The sequence below is a fragment of the Trichogramma pretiosum genome, unplaced genomic scaffold (genome assembly GCF_000599845.2).
Source record: "Trichogramma pretiosum strain Unisexual culture from Peru unplaced genomic scaffold, Tpre_2.0 scaffold24, whole genome shotgun sequence".
NCBI classification, from domain to species: domain Eukaryota; kingdom Metazoa; phylum Arthropoda; class Insecta; order Hymenoptera; family Trichogrammatidae; genus Trichogramma; species Trichogramma pretiosum.
The window spans coordinates 283,273-311,153 of NW_019641611.1; the positions used below are offsets into that span (position 1 = coordinate 283,273).

At 42.4% G+C, this 27,881-nt stretch overlaps 2 protein-coding genes across 7 annotated transcripts in view; one reads left to right on the forward strand and one right to left on the reverse strand.

The window, feature by feature from the left end:
* Positions 1–19,196, forward strand: part of LOC106648323 (acetylcholine receptor subunit alpha-like) — an 89,359-nt gene extending 70,163 nt beyond the window's left edge. For 3 of the 5 annotated variants that reach the window (XM_023458619.1, XM_023458620.1, XM_023458622.1), the window contains 5 exons: positions 10,106–10,252; positions 12,009–12,167; positions 12,768–13,038; positions 13,113–13,300; positions 15,296–19,196. In XM_023458619.1, coding sequence (XP_023314387.1) covers positions 10,106–10,252; positions 12,009–12,167; positions 12,768–13,038; positions 13,113–13,300; positions 15,296–15,329 — 799 coding nt within the window. In that variant the 3' untranslated portion in view covers positions 15,330–19,196. Of the gene's footprint in view, positions 1–10,105; positions 10,253–12,008; positions 12,168–12,767; positions 13,039–13,112; positions 13,879–15,295 lie in introns of those variants that run through there. The other 2 variants (XM_014365096.2, XM_023458621.1) reach the window with 1 other exon arrangement.
* Positions 19,197–19,660: 464 nt separating this feature from the next.
* LOC106648322 (aminopeptidase N-like) lies at positions 19,661–27,862 on the reverse strand. Of its 2 annotated transcripts, XM_023458618.1 has the most exons (16): positions 27,586–27,862; positions 26,777–27,509; positions 26,609–26,712; positions 24,195–24,388; positions 23,532–24,103; positions 23,311–23,466; positions 22,936–23,226; positions 22,545–22,725; positions 22,300–22,453; positions 22,110–22,191; positions 21,607–21,796; positions 20,833–21,530; positions 20,495–20,662; positions 20,283–20,423; positions 20,143–20,224; positions 19,661–20,077 (listed from the first exon to the last, which is right to left on the reverse strand). In XM_023458618.1, exons 3-16 carry the CDS (start codon positions 26,655–26,657, stop codon positions 19,913–19,915), a joined length of 3,123 nt encoding a protein of 1,040 aa, XP_023314386.1. In that variant the 5' UTR covers positions 26,658–26,712; positions 26,777–27,509; positions 27,586–27,862; the 3' UTR covers positions 19,661–19,912. The 2 variants fall into 2 exon arrangements, with proteins under 2 accessions (XP_023314386.1, XP_014220581.1); XM_014365095.2 differs by having other exon boundaries at positions 26,777–27,862.
* Positions 27,863–27,881: the final 19 nt, after the last annotated feature.

Here is a 27,881-nt window from a genome sequence, read left to right on the forward strand (position 1 = left end):
AGTCCCGCTTGCCGGTGCATTACACATCGTACGTCGACAAACTCGTTCGATATTTTACCTCTTGCGCAGAGAGAAAGTGCACAATAGGAAGATCCATTAGCGGCTCGGGCTGCAAAATTCGAGCTCCGTAGACGTCGAAACGCAGCAGCAGCAACGAAACTCATCACAGGCTGTTAATTTTCATCCTCTATGTGACTTTCTCTCTTTTGTACCGAGCTCTGGCATGTTACGTAAGCAATGAAGTATTAAGTGCGCGCCAAGCTGGATTCAGGATGCAGTTCTAAAGATTCCTGCAATATGAATGTCTTTTTCGTATTGACAGATCCTATTGCATTTTCAGTTCTGACTCGCTCGCGATTACTCGGTAGAGACACTGACTCGAAACGTCGTCTCGGCCTCTCTTTGCTTCGAAAAAATAAAATAAAATCCTTTTCTCGGAGTTAATTAAACTCATCGTGCGCTAGCCGGGCTTAGATTGCCGCGACAACTTTTTAATTCCGCACGAGCTTTTGCCGTAACGAGAGTATGTACTTTTTTTTATACGTTCTTTTTTTTGCGCGTGTAAATGCCACGCAAGTGACAATAGCGTCAGCGAGGAAATTCAAGATGTGTGCGTGCTCTTTCTCGAAGCTTGAACATTTGGTAACCGAAGGATGCGCCTCGAAATGAGAAACTCATTAGGAAATGAAAGTGCAAAAAGTCTGGCTGGTTTTGTTGAAAGAAAAAAAAAATCGTCGGATAAACGAAGCACGGAGATCCGCAAGATTAATCGAAATTCATACCACAAAAAGCAAATCAACTAAGTAAACCTCGTGCGAAATAATTTTGATACGCTATCGCGACTATATCGGGTTTCATTTATACGAGCCAAAGCAAATCTTGAGAAAGTCGTTAATCGTCGAACGATATTCAATTGTCTTTAGCGAAGCTCGAGAACTTTTTTTTTCCTCTTCTCGAGCTCGTTAACGATGCATAAGTATAAAATGTATCTCTCGCGCGAGTACAAAACTGCACGTGCATCGGCGCAGCGCGAGCGGCTTTCTATATTTACACGGCTCGGTAGCGCGGCGCCGGGTTATAAATTCACGGATGACTCGGAACGCGCGAGGAGTAGGAGGAGGAGGAGGAAGAAGAGTACGCGAGCGCGAGAAAAGCGACTATTAATATTAAAGCTTTAACCTCGCGGCAAGTGCGCGAGCGAGCGAGCGAGGGTGGCTGTGTGCAGGGGAGTCTGAGCCGCGAGGCGGGTCGTTCGCGCGCCGAAATTAATGTCACAACCTGCTGACCCGGATTAGTCGATGACACATAGCGGGGACGGAGCTTTTAACATTACACGCCGAGCCGCATATCAGCTCTCGTATATATATGTACGTGCAACGTGCGTGAGTTCGCGCGGCTCTACTTGATGCGTGAAAAACGACGAGTGTATATTACGCACGCACCGATGACACACATTTTTTTCTTTTCACGCGTGGGCGAAATTATAACGAATGTTTTTATTATCCATCGCGCGCGTCCACCAGTAATACTCATAGGCCACCTTTATCCAAGCTTGCAACGACGACGACGACGACGACGACGACGATGATGATGATGATGATGAAAAGCAGCTCGTATAGCCACGAGCGTGAACGAGCTTCGTTATTTTTAATTAATGCTTTGGAATGAAGTTCAGTCGTCGTCGCCGTTGCAGCTGCCGACGTCGCTTCGTGCCTTAGCAAAGATAAAAAAAGTGCAATTTCGCAGATTAATGCTGAATATAAAGTCGTCGTAAGTATATATAGCGCGTAGTGCGTGGCGGCGTGCAGCGGCACTTTTTCATTCGCATGGCAGTGCGCCCGAGAGATGTAAGAAGGAGTCGCATGCGCCACGACTACGGTCCGATCATTTAGAGAGATGAGTACGTACGCGTGGCGCTACGCGACTCGAGAGTTAAAAATTGAAAAGCTCCCCGGGCTTATCGGCATTTTCCAGCTGGCTTATATACGGACACGCGTCTCGCGCAGCAAGACCGAAAGGTTAACGCTGAGCCAAGCCATCCGTGTTTAATGCGTCGATTTGCCTCGCGAGCAGTCGCTCTCGTCTGCTCGAGCCCCGACACACACACAGACACACACACAGACGTACACTCGGCGCAGCTTGGAGAACACTCGCGTAGCGCACACGTACGTACTGCAGCGTTTAATATATCGCCGCCCTGCGCGCAGCTAGCTCTCGGAATATATTCAGCCGGGATTAGATTGGAAATTCCAAGTTGTAATAGTAGTAAGCCAGTCGAGAGGATCGAGGCGGCTGGCGGCTGAGCGAAGGTAGCTCGGCAAGAGGCAGCAGCAGCAGTTAACTCGCCTAGAATTGCAATATCATCCATCCTGTACAGCGCCGCTGCATCTACATACACAGGCCCCCGCGACTCTTTTTTCGCCCTTAATAAAGCGCTCCGGCTGGCGGCTTGCGGGGCTGCAGAGTGGAGACGGCCAGGCTCTCGCTAGCTCGCGTTCGCGTGATTTTTCTTTCGCTCGGGCCCGGGGAGAGCTTCGAACCACACCAGCAGCGCCACTTTTTCTCTCTTTTTATGAAGAAATCGTGCGAAGCACGTTGTGGGTCACCTAAATGAAAACTAAGTGCCCCCCGAGTTATTAATGCAGTGCGCGGCGTGATAGCTGAGCGCGTAGGCGGCGGCTCGTAACGACCGCAAACATAACGGCCGCTAGCAACGTTTAGCCGGCAAAGACTCGAGCGGCCAATGTAATAATAAGCCGCAACGCGCAGGACTCGATTGCCACGGATATGGCCACCGAGTTGCGTAATAGATTTGCGATCCGCGTGTGATTTAAAGCTCCGCGAAGGATGCAAATTAATGAAATTACACGTGCTTTACGATCGCGCGATATAGTTATAAATTGATTGCTCGTGGCCAATTGCGGAGGGACTGCCTCGGCGAATGAGCGAGAACTACCTATAACGCTTGGCTCGTTTATTCGCGCCTCTATACCTACTACGCCATAAGCAATTCCCCGCTAGCAAGGCGCCCTGCAGCACGCGCTCTTATTCGCGTTACGTAGCCTGTTTTTTCTGCTACTTCTTTTTTTTACGACGATAGCAGACCCGAGCCGGGCGCGCTGTTTTCCTTTTACGATGCGCTCCGGTATATGGGCGTGCGTGAAAAAATTCCACGTACCTTCCGTGGCGGGGTGTGATTTCGCAGCCACGTTTGAGCTGCAGCCAGGGATATCTATCTGAGCTCTGGCCGTTAACAGGCTGCACGAGCTTGCGAGCGCACCAAGCGTTTTCCAATAAGTCTCTCTCTCGCCTCTTTGGCATGTAGGTACTCGTGTACAGAAGCGACACCTGACGAGGCGTTACGCAGGCCATTTTCGAGCTCTTACACGCGTGCTTTTAAAAGACACGGCCAAGCAGTTCTCATTATTTCGTATACTCCGGCGCGACAACACGATCATGACCATGGAACTCGTTAGTTTTTTTCTCTTTCACCTTGCGGCTATTGGCTTTTCGAGCATTTCCATATTATTCCCTCCGCGCGCGCAGCAGCCCTCCAAAGGCTACTATTCTCTCTTACCTTATCGCTCACTTTATTTTATGCCCTTTTCTACCTACTTGGTCTTTCTTATTCAGTGACGCAATTAAAAATTCATTTAATCATAATTATCCATCCCTACATTTTTTCCTTTTACATAAGTTCTTGCGGTAATTAAATTTTCAACCTTATAATAAACGCTTTTTTCATTCTCTCACTCTCTCTCTCTTTCTCATTCTCGAGTCACACAGGGGAGAATCATCGTATCCAAGTTAAACCACCAATAGACCATATTTTAAAACGGGCGCTAACCGTTTTCAGAAGTTAACATTTTACTTTTCATTTTTATTTTCACAAATTTTTCCGATCTTTTTCAAAATATACCTTTACATTCGAGAGGAAACAGCCCTCTGCGAGGGCATTTTATGAAAAGCGCGGTAATTCTGTAATGCCAAGTTCGGGCGAATGAAAATACGGCCGTAGAAATGTGTAACATGCTCGTTCTGCGCCTCGCCTTCACAAACGAAGGTAAAACTTTTCAAAAGCTCTTTTTTGTTCCTCACAAGCATGGAATAAAAAAAAGGCACGTCTAACGTTTGATCTACGCAATTTTCGCCTATCCTCCGAAATCTTTTCCCACGTATGCGTTAAAACGAGGCTCGAGCAAACTCGTAAAAATCCGCGTCGCGCTTCCACACGGCTCTTTCACGATGTAATATACCGCCATAGAAATTCAGGCAGCTGCGAGTAAAAAAGGAAAAAATGATAAAAAAAAAATTTCTCCACGCAGCTCTTATTGCGACGTATACATGCTAGTTTGACACAAGCCCTCCAACCGAGAGAGATATAACGACGCGCGCGAGTAATAAAGCCCGACTATACGTGCGCATTGACTCCTGTATGCACTATAACTTGGCTAATAAAAAACGAGCTCTCGAGCGCCGGGGCTAATCGTTCGATCGAGAGCGAGTAAAAAAAGGAGGGTTTCGCAATTAAGTTATTATTATTCTGCTGCACTGTAGTATTATGCGACAAATCGAATTGAGTCGGTAAACTGGAAGAGGAACGCACACGCAACGAGTTTTGGATTATATTACACAGCTCGCGTAGAGGCTGGGGCCAGCATGAAAAGCACACAACACGATATTCTTATCAATTTTAATTAAAAAATAATCAAGACTCGTGTGCGCGCTCGGTTGCGCGGGAGGTTATTGTAATGGCCGCCGCCTCTATTGTGCCGTCATCACGACGCGCACGAGTATTATATCTATTATGAGGAATATATATAATGCAGTCTTCCGACGTTGTACAATATAATTAGCACTTTATAGTCATCATTAAAAATGCTGCCCCGGTTGTACGTAGGCTGACAAATGAGGCGAGATTTTGCCACCAGTGCAGCAGCAGCAGCAGCGCCGGCCTTATGCGGTTCCTAGCAGATAACGAGATGCGGGTAATAAATTATAATGGGAAAACGAGCGCAAAGTTTTTTTCCCTCCTTCATTTTAATAGAAAATGTCTCACATTCCAGAGAAAAGCTCTTGCTTATCGGAGGGAAGAAGGGTCTCGTCAAGTAGAAAAGCTTGTTTCTGGTCAGACGTGCATGGTATATGGTATATATGTGCGCTCGCGTGCGCTTGTAAAAGTCTGTGTACTTCGGTAGTAAATTCGCCGCTGCCGGAAACGCATCCTCTTCCATCCGCGAATCCGAGCTTTTATTTCTAAAGCTTATCCTCTCCATCGTACGCTCTCTCGCGGCTTGTATACTTTTGACTTTTTGTCTGTTTGCGTGTGCGCGCGCGCGATTGTGTATACTATACGCAGACACTCACACAGAGGCACACAATAGGCATGCGCGCACCAAGATAAATTGTTATATGTGCGTAGTATACACACGGGGGCCGCCGGCAGGTAGAGCCAAGTTTCGCCGAATGCTTTGCACACTTCAGTAGGCAGGCTGTAGTATACCTTTTTTTTTTCTTCAAAAAATGTGTACGGCGCACGAACAATCTGTTACGCATAAATGCATGCTCGAAAAGTTGCAGCCGTGTATTTTTTAATGGATTACATGGCCTGACACATCGCTTCCCCTTTCTCGCGCGCGATATTATCTGTCCCTCTTTTTCTCTCGCGTTCGTTTAACGAAAATCAAGATGAAGTTTCGGCAAAAGTCGACGAAATTAATGTTTCCTTATGTATAGTATTTTTAATTAAAAACTTTCTCGCGCGAAAATTCGGAGAGCAAAAAAGGAGCAGGAGAAACGAAGCTAATTGAACTTGTAATTCAAACGAAACAAGTAACAGCACTCGAGCACTAGTAACTTGTCCGAGTCATTTTTCATACTTTGCTAAATTGATTGGTAGATTCGGCCCGAGCCCATGGATAGAGCTCAAATCGGTATCCTTTCGAGACAAGCTCCTGTGTGTAGCATCTTTGAGATAAAACTACTTCATACTTTTAATTAGCTTCTGAACGAAGCTTCTGCGAACTACATCAGTTCACTCTACTTCATTCTTTTCCTCTCCCTCTCTCTCTCTCTATCTGCGCACTTTTAAAACTGGAATGTAATTTAGAAGTTTGACAATGATGTGCAAAGTTCTCTCTTTCTCTCTCTTTCTACTGCGGCCCGATATGAGGATCAAGATAGGCTAGTGGATATAATAGCGCCTGTCGGTTCCTTTTTCGTCTTGTCGTCTTTCGTTTTTTTCTTTTTTTTTTTTTGCTTTTACCGCCACCTGCGCGCATAGGAATGATGTTTTGATGCATTCTCTCGTCGAGGCAACTTGACGTTGATAGCTTTCAGAACGAGCTTTTTAATTTTCTCCTACAAGTATAATCATTTTCCACGAGTACTCGATCTACATTTTTTATACATTGAGTTGTTGGCTCCTTCATAAATACATCAAGAAAACAGAAAAAAATCAAATGTTGCTCGATTATCTAAAATGCTGCACGATTTTGTCCAAGAGATTTATTAAAAAGTATGACTGAATTGAGCTCTTGAATAAACGAAGTCGTAAAAAAGAATTTTTTATCTTCGCCCGAAGACTCAGACGCATTAAAAGTGTACGCTTGAATTCTCAGCGAGCAAATATAGCTTCAGCGTTTAACGACAAGCCCACGCGAACGATAATTAAAATATAAGCGGTAATACTCGATACGGTTTCGCTGTTAGGATTAGTAGATAATTTCTTGAGTGGGAAGATATTAAAAAGGTTTTCCTTTTCTCGAAAACGACGTGATTTTTTTCTCATGCAAGTGAAAAGAGCGAGAGAAAGAGAGGAAAATCGTAATACGAATGAGAAGAAAGAAGCGACTTTTTCCTCGGAGACATACGTAATCTAGCTATTCAAAGTCAGCCTTTTTCTCGGTATTTTACGACTGAAAGAAAGTGCGATCAAGTGGCAAGCGAGGCGCACGTACACATCTCGCAAAGTAAAAAAATAGAAAGAAAATATCGCATGTAAAAGGTCGATGGTCGCTCAAACGTAGCAATTATACATGGTACGCGAGAGGTTAAAAAAAAAAAAAAAACAAGCTAATAATCGCGTGTCAAACGGGGAATTTCCCCGGCGCAACGTTAAGAGCAGCCGCATACACGTAAACTTACATACACAGAGAGTCTTGAGCGCAGAACTAATTCAGCTGATTATAATGCGCAGCAAGTGCAGTTTTGCTGAACGTTGTCTACTTGTGACTTTGGTCCTGGCAAACGTGGCGCTGGTCCTTTGTATAATCTCGTTCGAACTTGTCGTCGTCGCTTCCGCTTAGTTTCTACTCTCCCCTGAGGGACACTATCTTTTCTCTCTAGAACGTGTAGACCCTCTCTCTCCCTGGTCCTCTCTCTCTCTCTCTCTCTCTCTCTGCTTCTCTCTCCTTTCCTTTCTAATCTCTTTCACGAGCAACTTTCTCTTCGGAGAGGAGCGCTTCTTTTGGACATTCGCGCTCGAGCTTTTACTGCGAGCGCGCCGCTTTGTCTGCCAGCCAAATCATTGATTTCTACTCCCCGCAGGCGTATACATATACGCGCTGTGTGTCCGTGTCTCCGTATGCGCGAGTACGTGAAAGTTTATGAAGCTTTTGTCGCGCTCGCGAGCCTGCATTATTCGCCGTTTTTGTTTCGTAAATGGTGAATTTTGGAAAATCCTCTCAAAGCCGGAGTAATTTCTCCACGAGCCGCAATGCGAAGCGGGGGGCGCGGGTGGGCCGCGAATCGATATCGTTTTCTATTAGCCCTGCGCCTGGAACTTTACAACGCGTCACTGACATTCGCGCGCACTCGACGCCAGCACTGCTCGGAATTCGAAATTCAACTGCTTCAAGTTTTCCTGCGCGCACATCCAGCTGCAGCTCTGTAATATACTCGAGCTCCATGTGTGCGTATGCGTGTGGCTGATATTATACCGCACCACCTCGATGTCTATCGTTATCATTGGGAAAATTTGCCAAGCGCAAGTAAATACTTTGATTTCGCGGGGGACTTGTAATACGGTCGCTGGAATTGAAGTTGACGTTTAGCCATTGGATTTGAGCTAGCGTCGACACGATGCGGGAAAAACAAAAGGGATCGCCTGAAAGCAGTCAGTAGCAGTAGCAGCAGCAGCAACAAGAAAAGAGCCTTCTATAAATATACATTCATCCATAGAATAACGAGCTCGACAACACGGCAGAGTCAAAAAATGGTATAGACATGTATGTACGTAGCTGCGAGCTCGAGCTAGGTGCTGTTCACTCGTCGGTTGTGCAGCTTTTATACATTCTTAGCGCGAGCGTTGCAGCTTAAAAAGAAAGAGAGAGCCGTGCAGCGTGACACTTTTTTTAGCCAGAGAGAGAGAGAGAGAGAGAGAGAGAGAGACAAGATTTATGGAGTGAGAGTGAGGTCGTCTTTGTTATATACCTCCATCACGAGCGAATATTTCAGCGTTACTGCACTGCACACGGGTAGGATAGGCTTGTACGTGACCGTGTGCGCACCGGCTCGATGATGGCTTTCGCGCGCGCGCTATACGAGAGCCTCGCGTAAAAAAAAAACGATGACTCGTCAATGTGGTAACAACCATGATGTCGAGCAGCAGAGGCGGCAGCAGTGAATGAGGAAGAGAGAGCGAGACGGGATTAGCAACGGAGGACGATTTATGCTGTGCTGTTGTAAAAGCTCGACGGTCGTTGCTCTAGTCGAGCTTCGAGCAAAGAGAAAAGCTCGCGAGTATTATTTGCAACATCGATAATCTAAACTTTTAACTCGTTGTACGCGTGCTGCGTCCGACAGCCATTTCATTACTATGCATGGATTTTTGCAAATTAGACATAGGCGCGCGCGAACAGAAAGCAGTTCGAGAAAGTGTATCGGCCGGGGCTGTCGAGAAAAAAAAATTAACAGCCTCTCATTTGCATTTTAAAAACCCTCTCGAAGCTTCATAAGTATTCATATGCTGGAACCGCGGCGCTGGACGCGTGTACTGCGACAGATTCTGAACAATTGATGTACGAGACTTTTATTGGAAAATTATTCTTTCGTTTGCTTAACGATACAGCAACGAAGGACTCATTTTTTCTCCTGCTTTTTTTTCTTTACGACTTTGCCTCTCCATCTTTCGAGAGAACTTTTCGAAATGTCCTTTTTCCTCGAAAAAGAAAAAGACATTTGACTTTTAAATTTTCATAATGTTCAAGCGCGGCCACGTGTGCGTATGACTTTTGACATTATAAAGTGCGCAAGTCTAAGTAGGGTGTGCGACAACGTGTACGCGAGCGCGCGCGTGTGTGTGTGCTGGTCAAATATAATTTTACAGCTCTCCCTTTTTACAACGGCATAATATTACAGGTCGCTTGCGCATGTATAATAAATATTTGAGGCTCATTTTATTAAAAATTCTGCAGAAAATTGCTCGCAAACAAATATTGAAATAACTCTTGGGCAGCGCGTTGCCGAAATTGGCCGATCAAACGAGCAGTTTCTCCCGCCAGCCTGTATAACTGTTTACAACGAATCAGGAGCTTTGCTCTTTTGAAGGCGCGCTCGCGAGAGAAAACTGGGCGATTTTACAGCCGAGCTTTTGCAAAACAAACGTTGGGTCTTTTCTCGCTGGGGGCATTAAATTTTGCCCTCGACGAGACGTTCCATCATCCTCCTCTCCTTTAAATAATTCGCGCCCATCGAAACAGACAACAGTAGTAGGCAGTGGAGCGAGGGCGCCGGGGCAGGTCGCTGCAGTGCAATCCCGACGAGCGTTAAATCATCGTTGCCCTCTAACTAACCGCATTCTATTCAACTATAACTGCTATCCATTAGAGTGGCTGGGCTCGATCTATATAGTCTCAAGCCAGAAGCGAGAGAGAGAGCTTCTACGAGCTATACTACGGCCGCTTCTGCTGCTCCGGAGCACTTAACGTTATATAAGCCGGCAACGACGCTGCGGAGCGTTTAAAATGAGCAAAGCTCTCACTCCCCGTTTGTCGAGGCGATTCGTCTCGTCTCGGGAAATTTCTACAAATCCAGGATCCATAGCCGTTTCTGCTGCAGCTGCTGATGCTCAGTGCGCCATAATTGCTGATCTTGTCTGTTGCAGTATATGCGTCACAGTGGTCGTCCTCAACGTCCACTTCCGTTCGCCTCAAACGCACAAGATGGCACCCTGGGTCAAGAGGGTTTTCATTCACATACTGCCGAGGCTGCTGGTCATGCGGAGACCCCAATACAAATTCGAACCCACGAGGTGAGTACAGCTTGCAACGGGCCCGACGCATTTTTCCCTTATTTCGTCTCGGTTATGCAATGCGACGTATTCATGAAGCAACGGCCTACCGATATGGCTCGACTCTACACGAGGAATTGGCCAAAAATATTGACGCAAGCTCCAGAGACGTGTACATATTCCGCTCGATCCACCTGCGTGACGTGAATGTTACGAGGCAGCCTTCGAATCAATTTTATACACCAATATTGTGCACCCGCACACATATATACACAAAAAGCAGCCACGCATTTTTTCCCCCAGTTTCGGACATGCAGAGAGCCTTTAATTACTTTTTTAATACATCGTCGTCGCGCCACGTGCATGTAGTTTAACATTTTCATTTCTTCGCTGCGCAACAATATTTACATTTAAATATATATTTTTAAGCAAGATTTTTATTGAACAAAAAATTTAACGAACAGTAGCTGGGACTCATTTTCCAACAAGAATTGCATATTTTTCCTTCGATGAAGACTTGTTCAAGAATAATTAATTGACTTCTACTCGGAGAGAGCGAGTTTTTTTGTAGCTCATTTTAATTAATCAAAAGTGTAGTATCAATTTCAGCATTGTGCACAAAGTACATTCTTTTTCTTCGCCAGTAAATGGAGTACTTGAACATTTCATTGAAATTGTTGGGAATGGCTGGGGTTGAACATGTAGTAGCAGCTTGTAAAAAAGTCCATAACATGTTTTATTTTATTAATAATATTGCAGACAGCATAAAAAACGCGAGTATTTTTAAAGTCTCTTAGTTGCTGCTGTAGAAAAGCGTTTGCTGTGCGATGCCGAAGTCGCGTGCCAGAAAAAATTCCGCATTAGCATCGAAAATAAGTATTTTTCATCATACGGAAGCTTCTGAATGGCAAACTTTTTGATATTCTACCTCTCCTTTTTTTTATTACTCTTTGTAAATGTATAAAAAATATTCCGGATTCTTCATATACATTCTTTTTAACTTTCAATTCCTCGCTATGATTTCAGACGAACTATAGTTTGATCATTCCAGTCGCAACTTTTGGTACATAATCATCATTCGCAAAATATTTTCTTCGTTTTGAAATTACCGAGTAAATGCCCTTGTGTATGGAAGGATCTTTGCAGGAGGACGCGCGCGCTCGAAAATAGAGACGACGGAGAACTTTCACTTGGGCCACGGCCCGATGCAAATGAACTCGCTCGTGAAAAACGACTCGCCCTTCGTTTCCTCGAGTGCGCGCGATAAAGCGAAAAATTCATCGAACGTCCGAAAGTTGAAATTTATCGCCTCTGCTCTCGCTCGCCCACTCGCATACGTACACGCTCGAGATACTCGTGTGCGTCTCTGTCGGCGAGTGTGTGTGTGTATACATTTATATACGTGCAAAATCGAGAAAGTGTTTGGAATGATCAAGAGCGAAATAAAACGGAATGAGGTCAGAAATGCGGTATAGCGCGTCTTTAGTCCTGCAGCTGTGCTACTCCAGAGACGTGTACGTGCGCGAGCTCGAGGCTTGGAAATGGTCCAATCTGAGAATTTCTCAGAAGCAATGCCTGGATAAGCTGCAATCGCGGTCAGGAACACATGATTCTTCGTTATACCGAGTCTTATATACGTTCGCACACACAGCTCTCAGACACACGCGTAGAGATCGCAAAAAAGAAAATAGCACGTTTGTTCGTGTCCCGCCGCGATCGGATCCCCGAGTGGAGATTTTCGCCCTGGAGTTTGCTACAGAGTGACACGTAATTGCAGGTTCACGTCGACGAGGGCCCTGGTGAGGGGCATGAGAGGCCAAAGAGACAAGTCTTATTATCCCTACCTGTCGAGTCACGACATAAGCGACGAGCATCTGACACCTTCCAAGAGATTTCACAGCCGCACCTCCTCAAAGGATGATCTTTCGCCCTCAAGGTAAAGAGCCGTATACGCCCAGGCGTAAATACACCTATACTCGACTATACGTACACCGCTATAAGCTGCATAAGCGCGTAAAAGCATCGACTCTCGATTATTCAATCGCTCGGCTAAATAGCCTCTCCCGCTATGGCAAACTTTCCCCATACGCGTACCTGTAAAAATGCACACCCGCAGTTGTATCGGATTTGAAAAGTTTTCCACTCGCAGCGTATAGGATGTTTGCAATCCGCGCCACTGCTCTATGCTATATACGTGCCGAAGCTCGCTCGGCTCAAACTCCGTGTCTATGTATGCCCGCGCGTGTATAATAGAAAACTTTGCACGTGTACAGTGCCAAACGCCGTTCGATACCTTCGGAAGAGCCGACAAAAATGTTTGAGAATCACGAGTATCGAATAGCGTAAATTTTAACCAATAAATGTTCTAGTCTATTCGACATAATAAATAAAAGTATGTATAACGTGTTTATGTTACTAGCAGCGTATAAATGAAATTATAAAGCCGAATTTCGGTAGATAAATTTTAGCAAAGAATTTCTAGGAGACGGCATTGTATTCATTATTTGTGTGTTGCATTGAATAAATCGTGATTCAGCCTGACCGACGGGGCGCGCTTCGGCGGCAGCTGTCTGATCCACGGGCCGTCGCTACCCAGGCTACCGCTGCACGCCGACTGCGAGGACCTGCAGGTCGGGCCGAGCGCCGAAGTCGCGGCGGCGGCGGCCTTCGTCGACGGCACCAAGAGTCCCGTGCTGAGGCCGCCCTCAAGCTTCTCGCACTCCAAGTGCCCGCCCGAGATCCATCGCTCCTGCCTCTGCGTGCGATTCATCGCCGAGCACACAAAGATGCTCGAGGACTCGACCAAGGTCTGCAACGCTCTGCGTCGTATATATATATATATGTACTTGCATAATAATTATTAACGAGTGTGTGGTGTTAGGTGAAAGAGGACTGGAAGTACGTGGCGATGGTGCTGGACCGGCTATTCCTGTGGATATTCACGCTGGCCGTGCTCGTCGGTACGGCCGGCATTATTCTGCAGGCGCCGACGCTCTACGACGACCGAGTTCCTATCGACAAGAAGTTCAGCGAATTCGCGACCACGACGGTCGTCAAGTGTCCGCCCCAGTAAGCTTCATACCAGCATCGTTGCACCCGCATATATTCTTCGCTATATCTATACTATCTACTACTCTAACTACCACTACTACTTCTACTACTACTACTACTTCTACTACTACTATTTTCCTCTCTCTCTCTTTCTCTCTCAAGCTCTCATTCTCTATTTATCTGTCTTGTTATCTCTCTCGACTCTTCTCAGACTCCTCAACTTCCCTCTGTTCTAGTATGTGTGCGAAGATCAAAATGTTATTTCATTTTATACGGGAACCAAATTTCTTTTTATGTTCAACTGATAAATGGCAATTCGAACGTCAAATAATTACACGCACTTGGAGCGTACCTAAAATAAACATACACATACGCAGGACACGTATACATATAGACGAGAGCGCGAGCGATATGTAAATTATTAAGTGTTCGAAGCTAAAATTAATCATGTCAAAATAAATGAAATATTCATACGTTTCCTATAACATATAAATAACAAATATTTAAAAAAAAAGATACATGTAACTATATGTAGTATACTAAAATTCGCTGTGGAATTTGCAGCCGTAAACGAAGAGCTGCAAGAATACAAAAAAGAGTAATAATAAATTTATTATATATACTATATAAGAGTAATCCCCAAATAATGACGTAGCTATTGTAGTAATGAATTCCCACAAAAAACAGACGCATTTATGTATACTTACATTAGTTCCTGTACAGTTGTTTGTGTAGAACCGAAGCACATATAGATAAAAAATAAATAGACATTTCGTAGACGATAAATCGCATTTACACACTTGTATAGGAAAAATAACAATGCAAAGTTAACCGATAAAACGTGTAATTTATGTAGATATTCGCGTATGGGCACAAGTTTTTAATCTACACCGAGAGATTATGTCAAAAAAGTGAAGGTAAATACAAACAAAATAAGTTACGCGGCGAATTTTTAAAATAGTAATATCTAATTATCGTCGATTTTAGTGCCAACCGATAAGTTTTATTTACAACGTCGCTGTGCTTTTGCGCGGAAAATTTGAAAATCCAAAATGACATGCTGCCATTATTTGTATACGAGATATGAATTATATATGAAACGTTTTAGTTGAAAAATAATATTGATATATACATGGAATCGTGTTACATAAACCAATAGTTGCCAAAGTGTGTAACTTACCCTTCACGAATATACCAGTATACAAAAGCAAAGGATATGCAAGCGCAAAAGAATTTTTATTCCGATTTTTTATTGCGGTTTTTTATATTTATAAACAGTAAGTAATAGTATCTTGTATGAACTTTTTTGACTTCAAACCGCGCACAAAAACCAACCACGTGCAAGTCGCAAAATAACAATTTATTAAAAAAAGTGTAAACTGATTTTTACGTACTGATATTTTCTTAAATCCGAAGAGATCAAGTCTGAATGAGAAGCTTTGTTCGTAGTTTTTCCATCGTTTCTTATTTCTTTCTTAATCGTATTGTGTTTCGTGCTCGATCGTCTGAACAGAGAAAAAACGATAAAAAAAGATTAATATCAAACTGAATGATTATATTTTTCAAATTATATTTTATAAAATAAATACGTATAATGATAAATGTGTAAATTATTCGTACTTTTAAGAAATTAATATAAATGGAAAGAGCGTAATAGTGTCTAACCAATATGCAACTAAGTCATTTGATGCAGCCTGTGGTTCTTTTTTAAGCGGAAAACTACACTCATCAATGTCACCGATATATAACTAATGTTAAGGATTATAATCTTTTCAATCGCCACCGTTAATACGTTCGCGAAAATAAATTATATAATAATAACGTATAATTAATGTGTAGATAGGTATATAATATAGGTGTATAGCTCGTTGAAATACGTAGAGAAAATTTTATATAAGCTTTACGGAACGTAGAAATTTCTTATTTATAGAATTATTTTTTGAGCAGCAGCGCGTGCAGTCGGATAAAAAATTTACACAGCAATTGGCGCTCATTATTATTTTTATCATTCAGCAAGGGGGCAAAGTTCATCAATTTACGCAGGTAGACATCGGAGAAACTCGCCGCAGCGGCTAGATTGATATCCGATCAGCATCGGAAATTGCCAACTTCGTTTACCAACTCGACTCTCTTCGGAAGCGCCAACTATTCGAAGCAATTTACGCTGCGCGCCATAATCGAACTTTCTCTCTCTTTCCCTCTCTCGTTCCCTGGCTACTTCATAAAATACATATATCGATAGGTATATGCTATGCTGTCACGGCGATGCACTGTTTAAATACTTCGCTCCTCGAGAAAAGCAGACCGTGCATTATCCTATTGTTTTTTCGGGATCGACGACGACGAACTCGCGTAAGTAATCAAATATGGGTTGAGAGTGAGATTTTTGTTATCGCGCCTTCGGACGTGTAATTTGATAAAGGAGCCTGCGCTTGAGTCATATCCGATGCTACGCTTATCGAAGAAGATCGAGGGCTAAAGTACATGCGCACATTCGACTCGCACCCAAATGGACGAACAGAGGCGGACATTTTTTATAAGTAACATGTAACGTGAGACCGAACGATACACTCAACTTGATACAAGTGCCCAATTTACGAATAGTATTATATTTTCGGTAGAGACAGACTTTTTGCAAAAACTTATTGTATAGACGATATAACATAGTATAGATAAATATGTTAACTCGCACGCAATTTTTAGGGAAAATTAATGTCTACAATTTATAATATATACAATATACTTAGTATTTAGATACTAATTTTCTCTGGGAATTTCTCGAATTAGCGTACGAAAGGTAGGCAACTGAAAAAATGTTCATCGTATCGAGCCATTCTGCGCTCGTACAATTCTCGGAGGAAAAAGGGGAAAAGTTATGTCGTGTAAACTAAATTCTATGTAAAAGTAAAAATAAACATGTGGGTCAATGAACGCGATTGCGTAAACCTTATAGTTGTATTTATTTTTTCTATATAATGAAATAGATCGACGGTGACTGCAAAGACAGCGAACATTTTTAAAATCGAACAAGTTGAAGCTTAAAAATATTTGTTAGATAGTTCATAATGGGATTCAAATAACCAAAATCAATTAAATTTTTAAACTTTATCAAAATATTATTATTACTTTTCTAATGTAAAAAAGATAGAAATAGTGACGAGTTTTACCTTCTATGAATCTAATGTAATCATTATGAATTGGTTCATTATTATGACCGTGAACATTTTTCACATCAATTATGAAGAAATAATTTTCATTTTTATCTCTTTTATATCGATATGTTATTGGAAGGATCTTCGAAGCCACCGCCGAAATAATACTTATAAAAAAATATATAAATCTAGATGTAGTTATACATCGTCACTCGCGAAAAGAGCGACGCAGCGCGCGCCGTTCAACGAAAAACTAACGATCCGAAAAGAAGGAGGTGCGAGAGCGAGGAGAAAAAAACAGAGAGAAAATAATAGGTGACGAAAGCCGATCTGCCGAATGGTAAAATCGATACTTTTAGCAAAAAAGGAAAAAAAAAAGAAAAACAAACGAAAAAAGATAAAGAAATAGAGAATTTTGTGAATTCGATATATAGCGTACGTTATACATGTAAAAAATAAAATTCACGACGAGGCTAGGGCTGCTGCGTCGTTATTTTTCCCGAACGAAGCATCAAATGTATAGCATGCATATACACACTCGGCACACGATAGTGTCTATGTGCAAATACACTTGCTTCCAAGGGGACGAGTAAAGCATACGAATTCTAAAGCTGGTAGCTGTAGTGTAAGTAAAAAAAAGCGGTAGAATCGCGAAAAGAAATAGAGAGAGAGAGAGCATCGAGCTTTGCAAATGTTACTATACGTAGTGCATGTTATTATTACGCGATGGAAGGCAAAAAAGAAATAAAAGAACTGCTCACAAGGCAGTTCTTCGGTTTCCGTCGCGAGTTCGGATATACACGCCATTGTAAATGCATTAAAATAACCGAGCAATAAAAGTCCAAAAATCATCTCGCGTTCACATCAAGGGAAAAAGTAGCTCGTGTATATGCGCAAAGGGGTGTGGTGGGAGAGCGGGTACATGTAATTACGCGATCTCATGCGCGTGTTTGTTAGTCGTAAAAGATAATAACAATAATAATAAAAATAATAATAATAATAGATAATAGATAATAATAATAATGTACAATGTAGGGCGAAAAGCACTCGGGATTATAATGGCACATAAATATTATAGTTGACATCAACAACAATAAAATTAACAATAATAACGCGTACCACCGCATGTTTCGAGTAAAGTAAAAATCGGTGTACATATAATTCAAATGAAATTAACAGAAAAATGAATATAATACAAGTATTTATATATGTTGGGAAAAGAATTTCCACGAGTGTTTATTACTGTAACCGAGGCATCCGAGACGTGTGTATGTCTGTTATTAGCAGCCGCGAGTTGCGAGCTAAATTCGGTCGAATAATATATCAACAATAATGATAAAACGACGGGATAGTCGAGCAGGGTGTTACGTAATGTTGCCACTGCCTGCGCCGCTGCTGCTGCTACGATGCGCTTCTACACATACACAGCCGCAGCAAAGATTGTTCGTATGTGTGTGTGTGTGGGTGGATGTGAGTGTGTAATATGTTTGTATAGTCGCGCAAGCGCTCTACTAAGCGCTCGTAGCTTTCGAACACACACGCGCGACATTTTTTGCTTCAACCGACACGATCTCGCGCGCCCATACACATACACACAGAAGAGCGCGCACACGCACCTCGAAGTACATTGAATGCTTTAACGTTCGACGCAATAAAAAATTTGTAAAAATTTGACACAAAAATCTGTATAGGTCTAGATGCGAGGAATGTTGCATTTTTTTTAAATAAATGAAATACTCTACGTATTTCGGTGCCAAATGATATAATTGTATAACAAGTGCCAAAATAATATAATTGTATAAACTCATTGAGTATCTCGTGTGTATATTGACGAACTATCTTTGTTGGCTTGTTCAAACAAATAAATCAATTATTTATAACGTACAAGTACTTTATTATTTTTAATGTGATTATTTACATCTAAATACTAAGCAACATTTTAGCATAATACATTGTACTAACATAAAAATTAAGTATTTGCTGTTTCACTTGATCTCATACAAGTATTATTCTCGTTGAACACGCAAAAAACGCACATGTTTTTATTATTGTCAAGACTCATTAAGTAAACATTTTTATTTAAGTAAAATCCAAGACTTTTTTAATGTTATTTTTATTTTAATTTTGCGACGAAACTAAGGTAATTCGTGTAACTATATATAGGCAGTTGTAAATGAATTTGTAAATATTACATCTTACTATTCATAAGAAAAAATATTTTTAGGAATGGAATGGTAAAGTGTAACATAAACTTAAAAATACATCATAAAAGTATTACTTTTTTGTCAAATCTAATCGAAAAACCAAAAAATTTGATCAGAAAATCAGCATTTGCAAATGAAGATAAAATTGCGTCGATGACAACTGAAGAGCAATATATCGATTTAGCTATACAAAGAAATGTATATGCTCTGAAGATACAATTTAACATTAACTGTATATGTACACGTTGTCATAATAATCCAACAATAACAATAATATAATAATATAATTATCTAATCGCAATGCTTAATACGACTAATAAGTAATTCACGAACCATTGCAAACTCTTACGTTTGTATTTACATCTTCGAAAAATAAAGAATAAATACAAATGTCATTTTAAATTATATTAAAGTGATTTTTTATAAGAGAGAAAATGAACAAACATTGTCGATTACATTTCGTCTATGTACTATTATACTTTATAAGGAATATATAAGGAATAAATGGAAAATGAAAGGACGCATTAAATTTTTAAGAATTTTCAATTTTACGTTGACAGTTAGGCTCAAAAGAGAGAGAGAGAGCGAGCGAGAGGAAGAAAGTTCATGAGTAAGTGAGAGAATGAGTAAGTTAGTAAGTGAGAGAAATAGCGCAAACGCAACGATGTTCGAAGACAAGAAGAACAAAAGAGCATAAATATTATAACGATGATTAATGATAAAATAGAGAGATTACAAAAAATTATCAGAAATATATTAAATAAATGAATACGAATAAACGGTGGTAAACGCAATCGTAATTACACATAATATTATGTGATCGTTGAAGTTTAATATATATGTACGGTTATCAAATAAGGGTATTATGTACTAACCGTAAATATATACATAAAATTCAGACATACACACTAAACTTACAGGAGGTTTGTTAAATATGTAACTGATCATTATTATATGATTATTATTATTAAAAATATTATAAATGAAAATAAAAGAAACCAAATATATATAAAATATATTATAATGACGGGTGGCGTTCTATATATATGAATAAAAAGCGGAAGAGAGTCGTGAAGATAAAAGAAGAAAAAATTGTTGCTTGGTTTTATAATTCATGCTTGATAATGAAATGCAAGCAAAGAAAAATAAAAATTGTTGTGGTAGAATATTATTACCGTGTCCTCATTCTATTCGTTACAATCGCCCTGACATACTTTTTGTCCTTTGAAATCTAAAAGGTAAGTACTAAAATTCGTCTTTTCAGGAGGAAAGAGTTACACTTTACGCATACGCATATTGTAAGTCTTGAACCAGTGCTGTATCCTCGAAGACGATTCCTTCAGCCTGAAAATCCAAGAGATAGCTTTGATTTCATTGAGAGCCACCCAGTGTCCCATGGATTTTAAGCTGTCGATATTTTCATCTCTAAACGCATTGAACTGTTGATGGAAAATATTTTTTAGAATATTTAATTCTTCTTTAATGAACAACACAATTCAAATACCTCGTTTATATCTCTCTCGGTAAATAGTAAATTGGTTGACGCCTGAACAAATGCTTTTGTCGTCCAGTAGGAGCGAGAGAATCTAAAAATATTGTATAAATTTTGAATGGATCCAAGAAAACAGTTACACAAATATATACCTTCCAACAATTTCTTTCCAATTTTCTTGGAGGAAGCGCCTCGCCGCTTGGGCAGCTGCAGGATTTTTTGCATAGGACTTCAAAATTACCTTGATATCGTCGTCCTCATATTTATTATTCTCGAGAATTTCATTCAAAACTCTGGAAAACAAAGTACATCGCGTGAATACATCGTATGAAATGGAATGAAATGAAGTATTTTTGTCGCGTACTTTTGTAAAATCCAGGGACTCTGGAAGCAGCCGAGTGCTGAGAGAAATCGATCCTTCTCCTCCCTGTCGCTTTCGTCGGCAAATTTTTCCATGAGATAGGTTAATTCTTCTTGGCCACCTCGCTGCGCTCCGATGCAATAAATCGTCTCGCGAACGTGCTCCGGCAAACTGAATAATTGATTTATATTTTATTCATGTTATCCTGCGTTGTCGACATTTTAAAAATACATATATAAAATGTCTTATAAATTTTTATTATACATTTTCTTTCTTCTACCGAGACTATTGCATACACTTTTGTACAAAAAAAAGGCCTACGGACTAAAGCGAAAGCTTACTTTTCAGTATTGTTATTTTTGTACACATCCTGCCATTTGTTTTTTGCCCAACTCGTGCACTTTTGATACTCGAATTGACAAGCCAACTGCATCGCAACGATAACCAAGGGCAATCCCTGATCTAGCTTATCTTCCATGTCGTCGAAGAGCTTCGAGACGAGCCTCCTCATAAAGTCCTGATAGCTCGGATAGGCTGGAGTCTCATAGAGGGCAAAATCCAATTGCAAGGCGTGTCTGGCCATAGTTTGCCATGGTGCGAGGCTCCGTTCTTTTGGGCCGAGGTAAGCTATCAGCTCAAAAGCTCGCTCGTAACCGAGAGCACCCTGACGAGCAAGACTGAGGGCGTCGTCGATAAGGGAAGCACGAGTCGAAGTCGGAAAGGTCTCGTGATTTTCAAGCAATACAGAGGCCAGAGAGATCCAGGTAGCTTCGTCGTAATTCACGCGATAGTACCCTTTTCTATCGACATTAAAGACGATCCAGGCGTCCTCGCTAGGAGTACCCATTTTATCGAGAGTCATGCGTTCTTTGCCTTTTAACCAGACGAGACCTGGTTGGGAAAAATTGCCTTGTTCCATCGAGACAAAAGTCAGCGGCACCCACCACAGCGGCTGCTTTTCCTTTTCTCGTTTCACTTCTTCCTCCCCTAACTCCTCTTCTTCCTCGTCACTCGGAATATCATCGAAATTGAACTTACTCTGAAATGTCGAGAAATGCATGATTTCGTATTCTTATCATTTAATATAATAGTATAGCATTAGGAATGATTAAAACCTGGTGAATGTCAACCGTGCCATTGTGACGATGCCAAGTAACGTTGATTAACGGATAGCCCGGCTGGCGAACCCAAGTAGCGAAAGCACGGTCTAGCGGCATGTCCACCTCGTCTTTTCCATCGGCAGGAATTGTGGCATTCCGCGCTAAAGCTAGTAAAAATCCATCCGAGTCGGCGCTCATGTGTCTCCTGTAAGAAAAAATTACAAAAAAATTAGCCCAGAAACGTTTCACCACCACATACAGTTACACGAAAGTGATGCGCGCGCTTGCGTATAACGAGCAATTAAATGGGCTTTCGTAAGAACAGGCCAAGCGAGAGCATAAAGGAGCCTCCAGCTTCTAAAAGGGCGGCAGTAGCGCGCAGCTTTTTTTGCTCTCGCTATCTCTCGCGCAAAAGAGGCCTCGACTGCGTTGTAAGTATGTAAATGTATAATGAGCAAAGGTGCGCAGGGTTATAAGCACTATGTATGCAGTGCGGAAGGAAGCTGCAATATACCCACCAGCGTCTGAGAAAGTCGGCGTATCCACTTTTAAAGTCAGTCTCACTCAGTACCGAGTGTAACATGCTTATCAGGCATGCACCTGCAACATATACACCCACACATACCTGAATAATGTACCTTGCACTTATAACTGTGTCTCTTCCGAGTCTTTTTCTTTTTATGCAAAATAAAACCAAGTCGCTCGTACCTTTTTTATAGTTGTCGGTCAGATCGAAGGCTTCAACGCGGTTACGATCGACTTTGTAGTTTAAAGCTTTCGAGATGAGAAACGCGTCGTTCTCCATCGAGCCCAGCTGAATATCGATCAAAAAGTCGTCCGAAGCCTCGAGACTCTGGTCAATCTGCACTGTCGAAACATTACACGCGATCATTGCAAAAGTTTTTATTCATGCTACACAGAGCATCAAATTAACAGACGCGAAATAAGCTTGCCTTGTCGATGAGAGCATATTGCAGATAGATGGCCGAACCTTCAAGAAACCAAGCGTCTGTCCAATTTTTAGCGTCGACGAGACCGCCAAGCCATTGCTGACCAACGAGGCCGATCAAATTCAGAAGAGCTTTGGCTTTGGTGAGCGGTGGGTCGTCGAGTTCCGTATAGAAAAGGGTTTCCCTGTGAGCCAAAAAAAGAATAAAAATAACCGATTTAGACAGTACACGTTCGAGTGAAAATCGATTAAAAAAAGCATCGATGCTCGACTGACTAGTTTTTGTTCGATATTGTGTATTCACTCGGTCCGTTTAACGCGACGGGCAGTAGCCGTATATTGCAACCAAAGTGTCGAGTTTTTTTGTTTTTCTTTCATCAAAGTTATGCGCGTACCTCATGACGATCAATCCAGGCGCAGAGAGGCCGTCCGTGTCGACGGGCAGCGCCGCGATGTCGAGCTTGTCAATGGGCCGAGCTACACCCTGCAACAATTCGTTGTAGACTTCGAATACGGGGCCAACTTTGTCGCGCAGATAAAAATCCGTGGCGGGCTTGTTGATACTCCAATGAGATACGTTGGGAGCTAATTCTTCCAGATTTTCGAGATCGCCGTCGACAAAGGCCAGATTGTAAGCTGACATTGGGCTGGTGGCCGCGAACGTATCAGTTGCCATGTCGTCGTCTCTAAGCAAAGAAATTTCGAGATGCTCGGGGTAGACTCGTCAGTGCATACAGTTTTTTACATACAAAAAGCTATGAGAAACTCACGATTCACTGGAAGTGACCGCAGGAGTGTTGGATAGTACTTTGGAGTCTCGTGGATGTGTCACGGTGAGTACAAAGCTCGCCTTGAGTCTTGCATCGTCGAGGGTCGGGAACAAGCGAGAAGCTGCGACGGGCTTCAATTTTGATACCAACAACAGCCTGGCAGAAAAATTTTCCTTAATAACTCGATCTTACAAATTTATGCAAGATTCGACACTACTTACTTATCGATGCCATTTTTCGTGAAATTTTTTACGAATACGACGCGATCGTCGACCGTCGTCTCGTACTCGATTTCTAGGGAATAGTTGCCTCGTACTAGATTATTCTCGGTGACAATGACGTAGACACCACCGGACTCGTCGGTTTTGTTACTTGCGATTTTCACTTCGTTTTTAACGATTACATCCGGTTCGGCGTGCGACTGCTCGGAACTATCCGAGGTCGCTGCCGAGTCCAGGTCCGAAGCGGCCGACGACAAGTCGCGCTTGCTCCTGACGACTTGAGTGCTGCTGGCATTGACATTGGTGGCATTGCTCTCGAAGCCGTAGACGAAGAGCCGATGGCTCCTGATCGACAGGTGCTTAGCATTGAGGACCAGTTGGGACACTGCCCTGTCGGCGTTCTGGACGAATTCGACGGTGAGAAATCCCTGGATCACGTCCTGTCCACGCTCGGCCAACTCGACGATCGGAACAAGCTCGAGCGTGTAGCGCGTCGGCCTGACGCTGGACGACAGCACATAATTTTCCGGCACGTCTTCCTCCTTCGCCAGGATCTCCAGGGCATTTCTTGGCTGCAGCGGAATTTGAATTTCGTTTGAAAAATTAATTATCGATAGCTGCTCGCTCGAAGCGATTGCCGAATCAATGGGCTGCTGTACTCACATCCTTGTCGTTGCGACTGGTCAGATGCACAGCCAAAAAAGCCGAGGCTATGGCACAGGCGAGCAGAAAAACGAAGGCGAAAGCTATCTGGCGGTAGGATATGTAGCAGCCACCAGTGACTTCGAAGGCTACCTCGTTGATCGGCGGCTCCTCTTGCCTCAAGCTATTGCTTCGTTCCGGCAGCGCGATGCTCGCTAAGTACACAGGCAAAAATATATCGATAATTCTCTCCGCGTGATCGGTCACATAACTCAACAAATTTGATAATCCTAAATGAATTTGGCTTTTGGCTGATCATGCACGAGTATGCTAGCCGTCAGAAGAGTCTATTTCCCGTCAAACGTATCAAAACGCGATCTCGATCGTTTGTCCGGAAGTCTCCATCTATGTGTATTATATAGCACGTGTATATAGACGCTCTCAGGCAGCGCAGCACGCGTCTGCATATACATATATTTTTTTTATATAATAGCAGCGTGTGACGCGTGTGTATATGGACTGTGGATGCACGTATATACACGCGAAACCTCAAGGTTGCACAAGGATATAACGCACATACACTAGCTATATAACATCATCACGATCATTGCGTATGCATATACGTTTGCGCGCTCGAATCATCTGCAATGTTTAACGGCGCATGAATGAACGGAAGAAGCTCTGCCTCGTGCAGGAAACTTGGATATTTCGGAAGTTAAGCTCGTGAGCTCTTTCTCTTCGTATACGTTACATTCGTGTATAGCGGGATGTAATCGATTTCGAGCGCAGCGGGTAATTTTTTCTCCTTTTTATATTCCATCCTTTTGATTTTTCGGTGACCTTAGAGGCTCGGAAAAATCGCGTAATGACTGTTTGCGCTCGCGATGTTCTCTCGTCGTTATCACGCGCCTGAAGAGGATACGTAGCTAAATAAACGACAGGTGTCCTAAAATTTCTCAGCTCTCGTCGCTTCGCGATTATCATTGAATTGTACAAACAGTGGCAGTTCACGAGCTGTGGATATATATAATATAACGCGCACGGTACACGACAGCTTTGCAAATATTCGACGATTAAAGCGCGCCACGCTCTCTTTTCACAAATAATAAATGACGTTCTCGCGCTCCCGTGCGTGCGATAAATCGAAACTTGCTTATACTTATCGTGAAGAGATGTGTTATATATTAAATGCAGACGTTATGTTTTCTTCGGCGGTACACATCGACGTTTATTAAAATGCGTTTATTCGCGGCTTTTAATTTTCCAGCACTCGCGAGCCACCGCAAATTGACGTTCTTAATTTTGATTAATCCTCTTGGCTCGACCAGCGAATCATAGAGCACATATGCGTTGGTGATATCGTTAAACTCGTAGGCGACATACACATCTACACGCACACAGAGACAGACACATTTATACACAAACACACTTACTCATATTCGTCGCGAGTTAAAGAGCAAAATCACTGGCAAATCAGTGCCTTCCGACGAGCGCGGACGCGTACACATGTATACTTTAAACGTACTGCACGAGTCTAGATGCGTAATGACAGTTTCGGTAACACGACCATAATAATGCATATAGCCACACACTCGGGCTAGCAGATACATAAACACGCGCACACAGGCACACACGTATATTTAATGTACGCGAGCGTGTGCTCACGCGCATGTATAGGTATATAATGTTGATGCTATAATGCGATGGCCTCCACAATGCTTCGTACAATATATAGTACACAGCGCTTGTAAAAAAGGAAAAAAATTAAAAACCCGTGCCGAGGTATTGTGCGATCGGACGGATGTTCGTTTGGGAATATGTTCGCTCGCGAGCTTTATTAGTCTGAGATGAATGAATGAGCGCGAGAGCCTCGAGTGAATGAATCGCCGCTTATAGGCACTCTTGCCAAGTAGCATTTCAAGCTTCGAGTAATTACAGGTGCAAATCGGAGCACTTTCAAGACATGAACCGATAAAAAGTGAAGAAACCGCTTCTTATCGTCGCAAGTTCTATGCTCGTAGTGCGAGAGAGAAAGAAAAACAAAAATAAAAGAGAAAAACAATAAGAAGAAACGATAGGCTTCGAACAAGGAAAAAAATAAAAACTTGGCGATTATTATTACATTTGCATTGCCTTCGGTTCTTTCCGAAATTACACGTTCTTTAATATCGTGTGTGCCTGCGTATGTGTGTATGTCTCTTTGTATGCACAGCTCTCGGGATGGAGGCGTATGACAGCTCTGCATTATACGAGCAAGTACAATACGCAACGATGTATTTATGTCGTAACACCGCGAGGCTTCTCTCGCGACGTTTTTCTTTTGTGCTCGTATCTAGTCCCGGAGCCGGGCTGAGATCGATACCCATAGTATCGAGTATATGAGCGAAAAACATCGGATCACCGATCGAGCGATGGGCGCATTGCAAAATACTCACAGTGACGCCGACCATCGTCGGCAAACGTCGAGACGCTGCCTCTTCTCATTTTGATTTATTTCAATGATTTTCTCGAAGCCTAATCCTTTTTCATTCAATGAGAACTGAAAAAAAGAAAAATAAGCGATATACACACGGTTACTTCTTTGAAACAGAATGAAAGCTTACCTTGACACTTGCGAAGCCAATTCAAAGCTTTCTTCCAGACCGCAAGCTCGATCTCCTTTGTTTCACTCGCGCACTGAGCACCATGTATGTGTGTTGAAAAAAAAATCAAGGCGAAGCGACGAGTCACTCATCCACTCTCGGCGTTTTTCGAAAGTGCGGCGCACTGGCGCTCGCGCCCGAGTAATCAACAATACTACTGTAACGTCGAGCACGCGGCACTTTTCTCTCTTTTGGGCTCGAAATGAAAAAAAAAAAGGAACGAGGAGAGAAGACCGCGGCACGCGCGCAGATTACAGAGTTGCAATTAGCGTTATATAGCTCGTGTTCCACCTGCTCTCGTCTCCCGTATACACACCGACCAAAGAGGATACACACACGTACACAAGCTTATGATTTTGCCTGCTGCTGCTACTGCTGCCGCCGCTGTATACACGATGATCCCCACTATTCACAATTTTAACTTGCACCACACACATTCGCGTAGTCTCGCTTTGTTTTTCCTGCCTCCGACAGCAAATTTCCCGACTCGAGCCGCGGTTGCTCTCTTACGCGTTTTTTTTATTTTATTTTTTTATTCGGTCTCTCAATCACGCTCGTAAAGTCGATCAGCGACGATCGCACTTATGTGGGCAGTCGTCGTCGACGGTAGTTCTCCCATATAGTCTGGCTCGCGCTCGAGCGATCAATGGCTCACCCGAGGCCCAACTTTGGCTTTGCCACTGCACTGTGGAGACTATAATAATGATAAGGCAAATTTTTAGTACCGTGAACGATTAGGTTTTATCGTAAAAAGAGCAAAAATATAATACCATTGCATCGTTTCGCGGCTAACATACTTTTGCCAATTGAACAATTAGCGCTGCATTATGATACGCTAATAATTGAGATCTTATCGCGCGCTTTTTTTACATTATTCGACGAGTGTGTAAGAAATAAAAAAAAGAAATAAGCGAAAAAGAAAAACAATGAAATTCGCTTTTCTTTCTACGCGACGTTTTTGACATTGGAGCTCGAATAATTTGAATTTATCTATACGTGCTCATTAAAGTTTTCTCAGCAAAAATTTCTCTACCTTCGATGTTTATTATGCATTTTGGACGCGTAT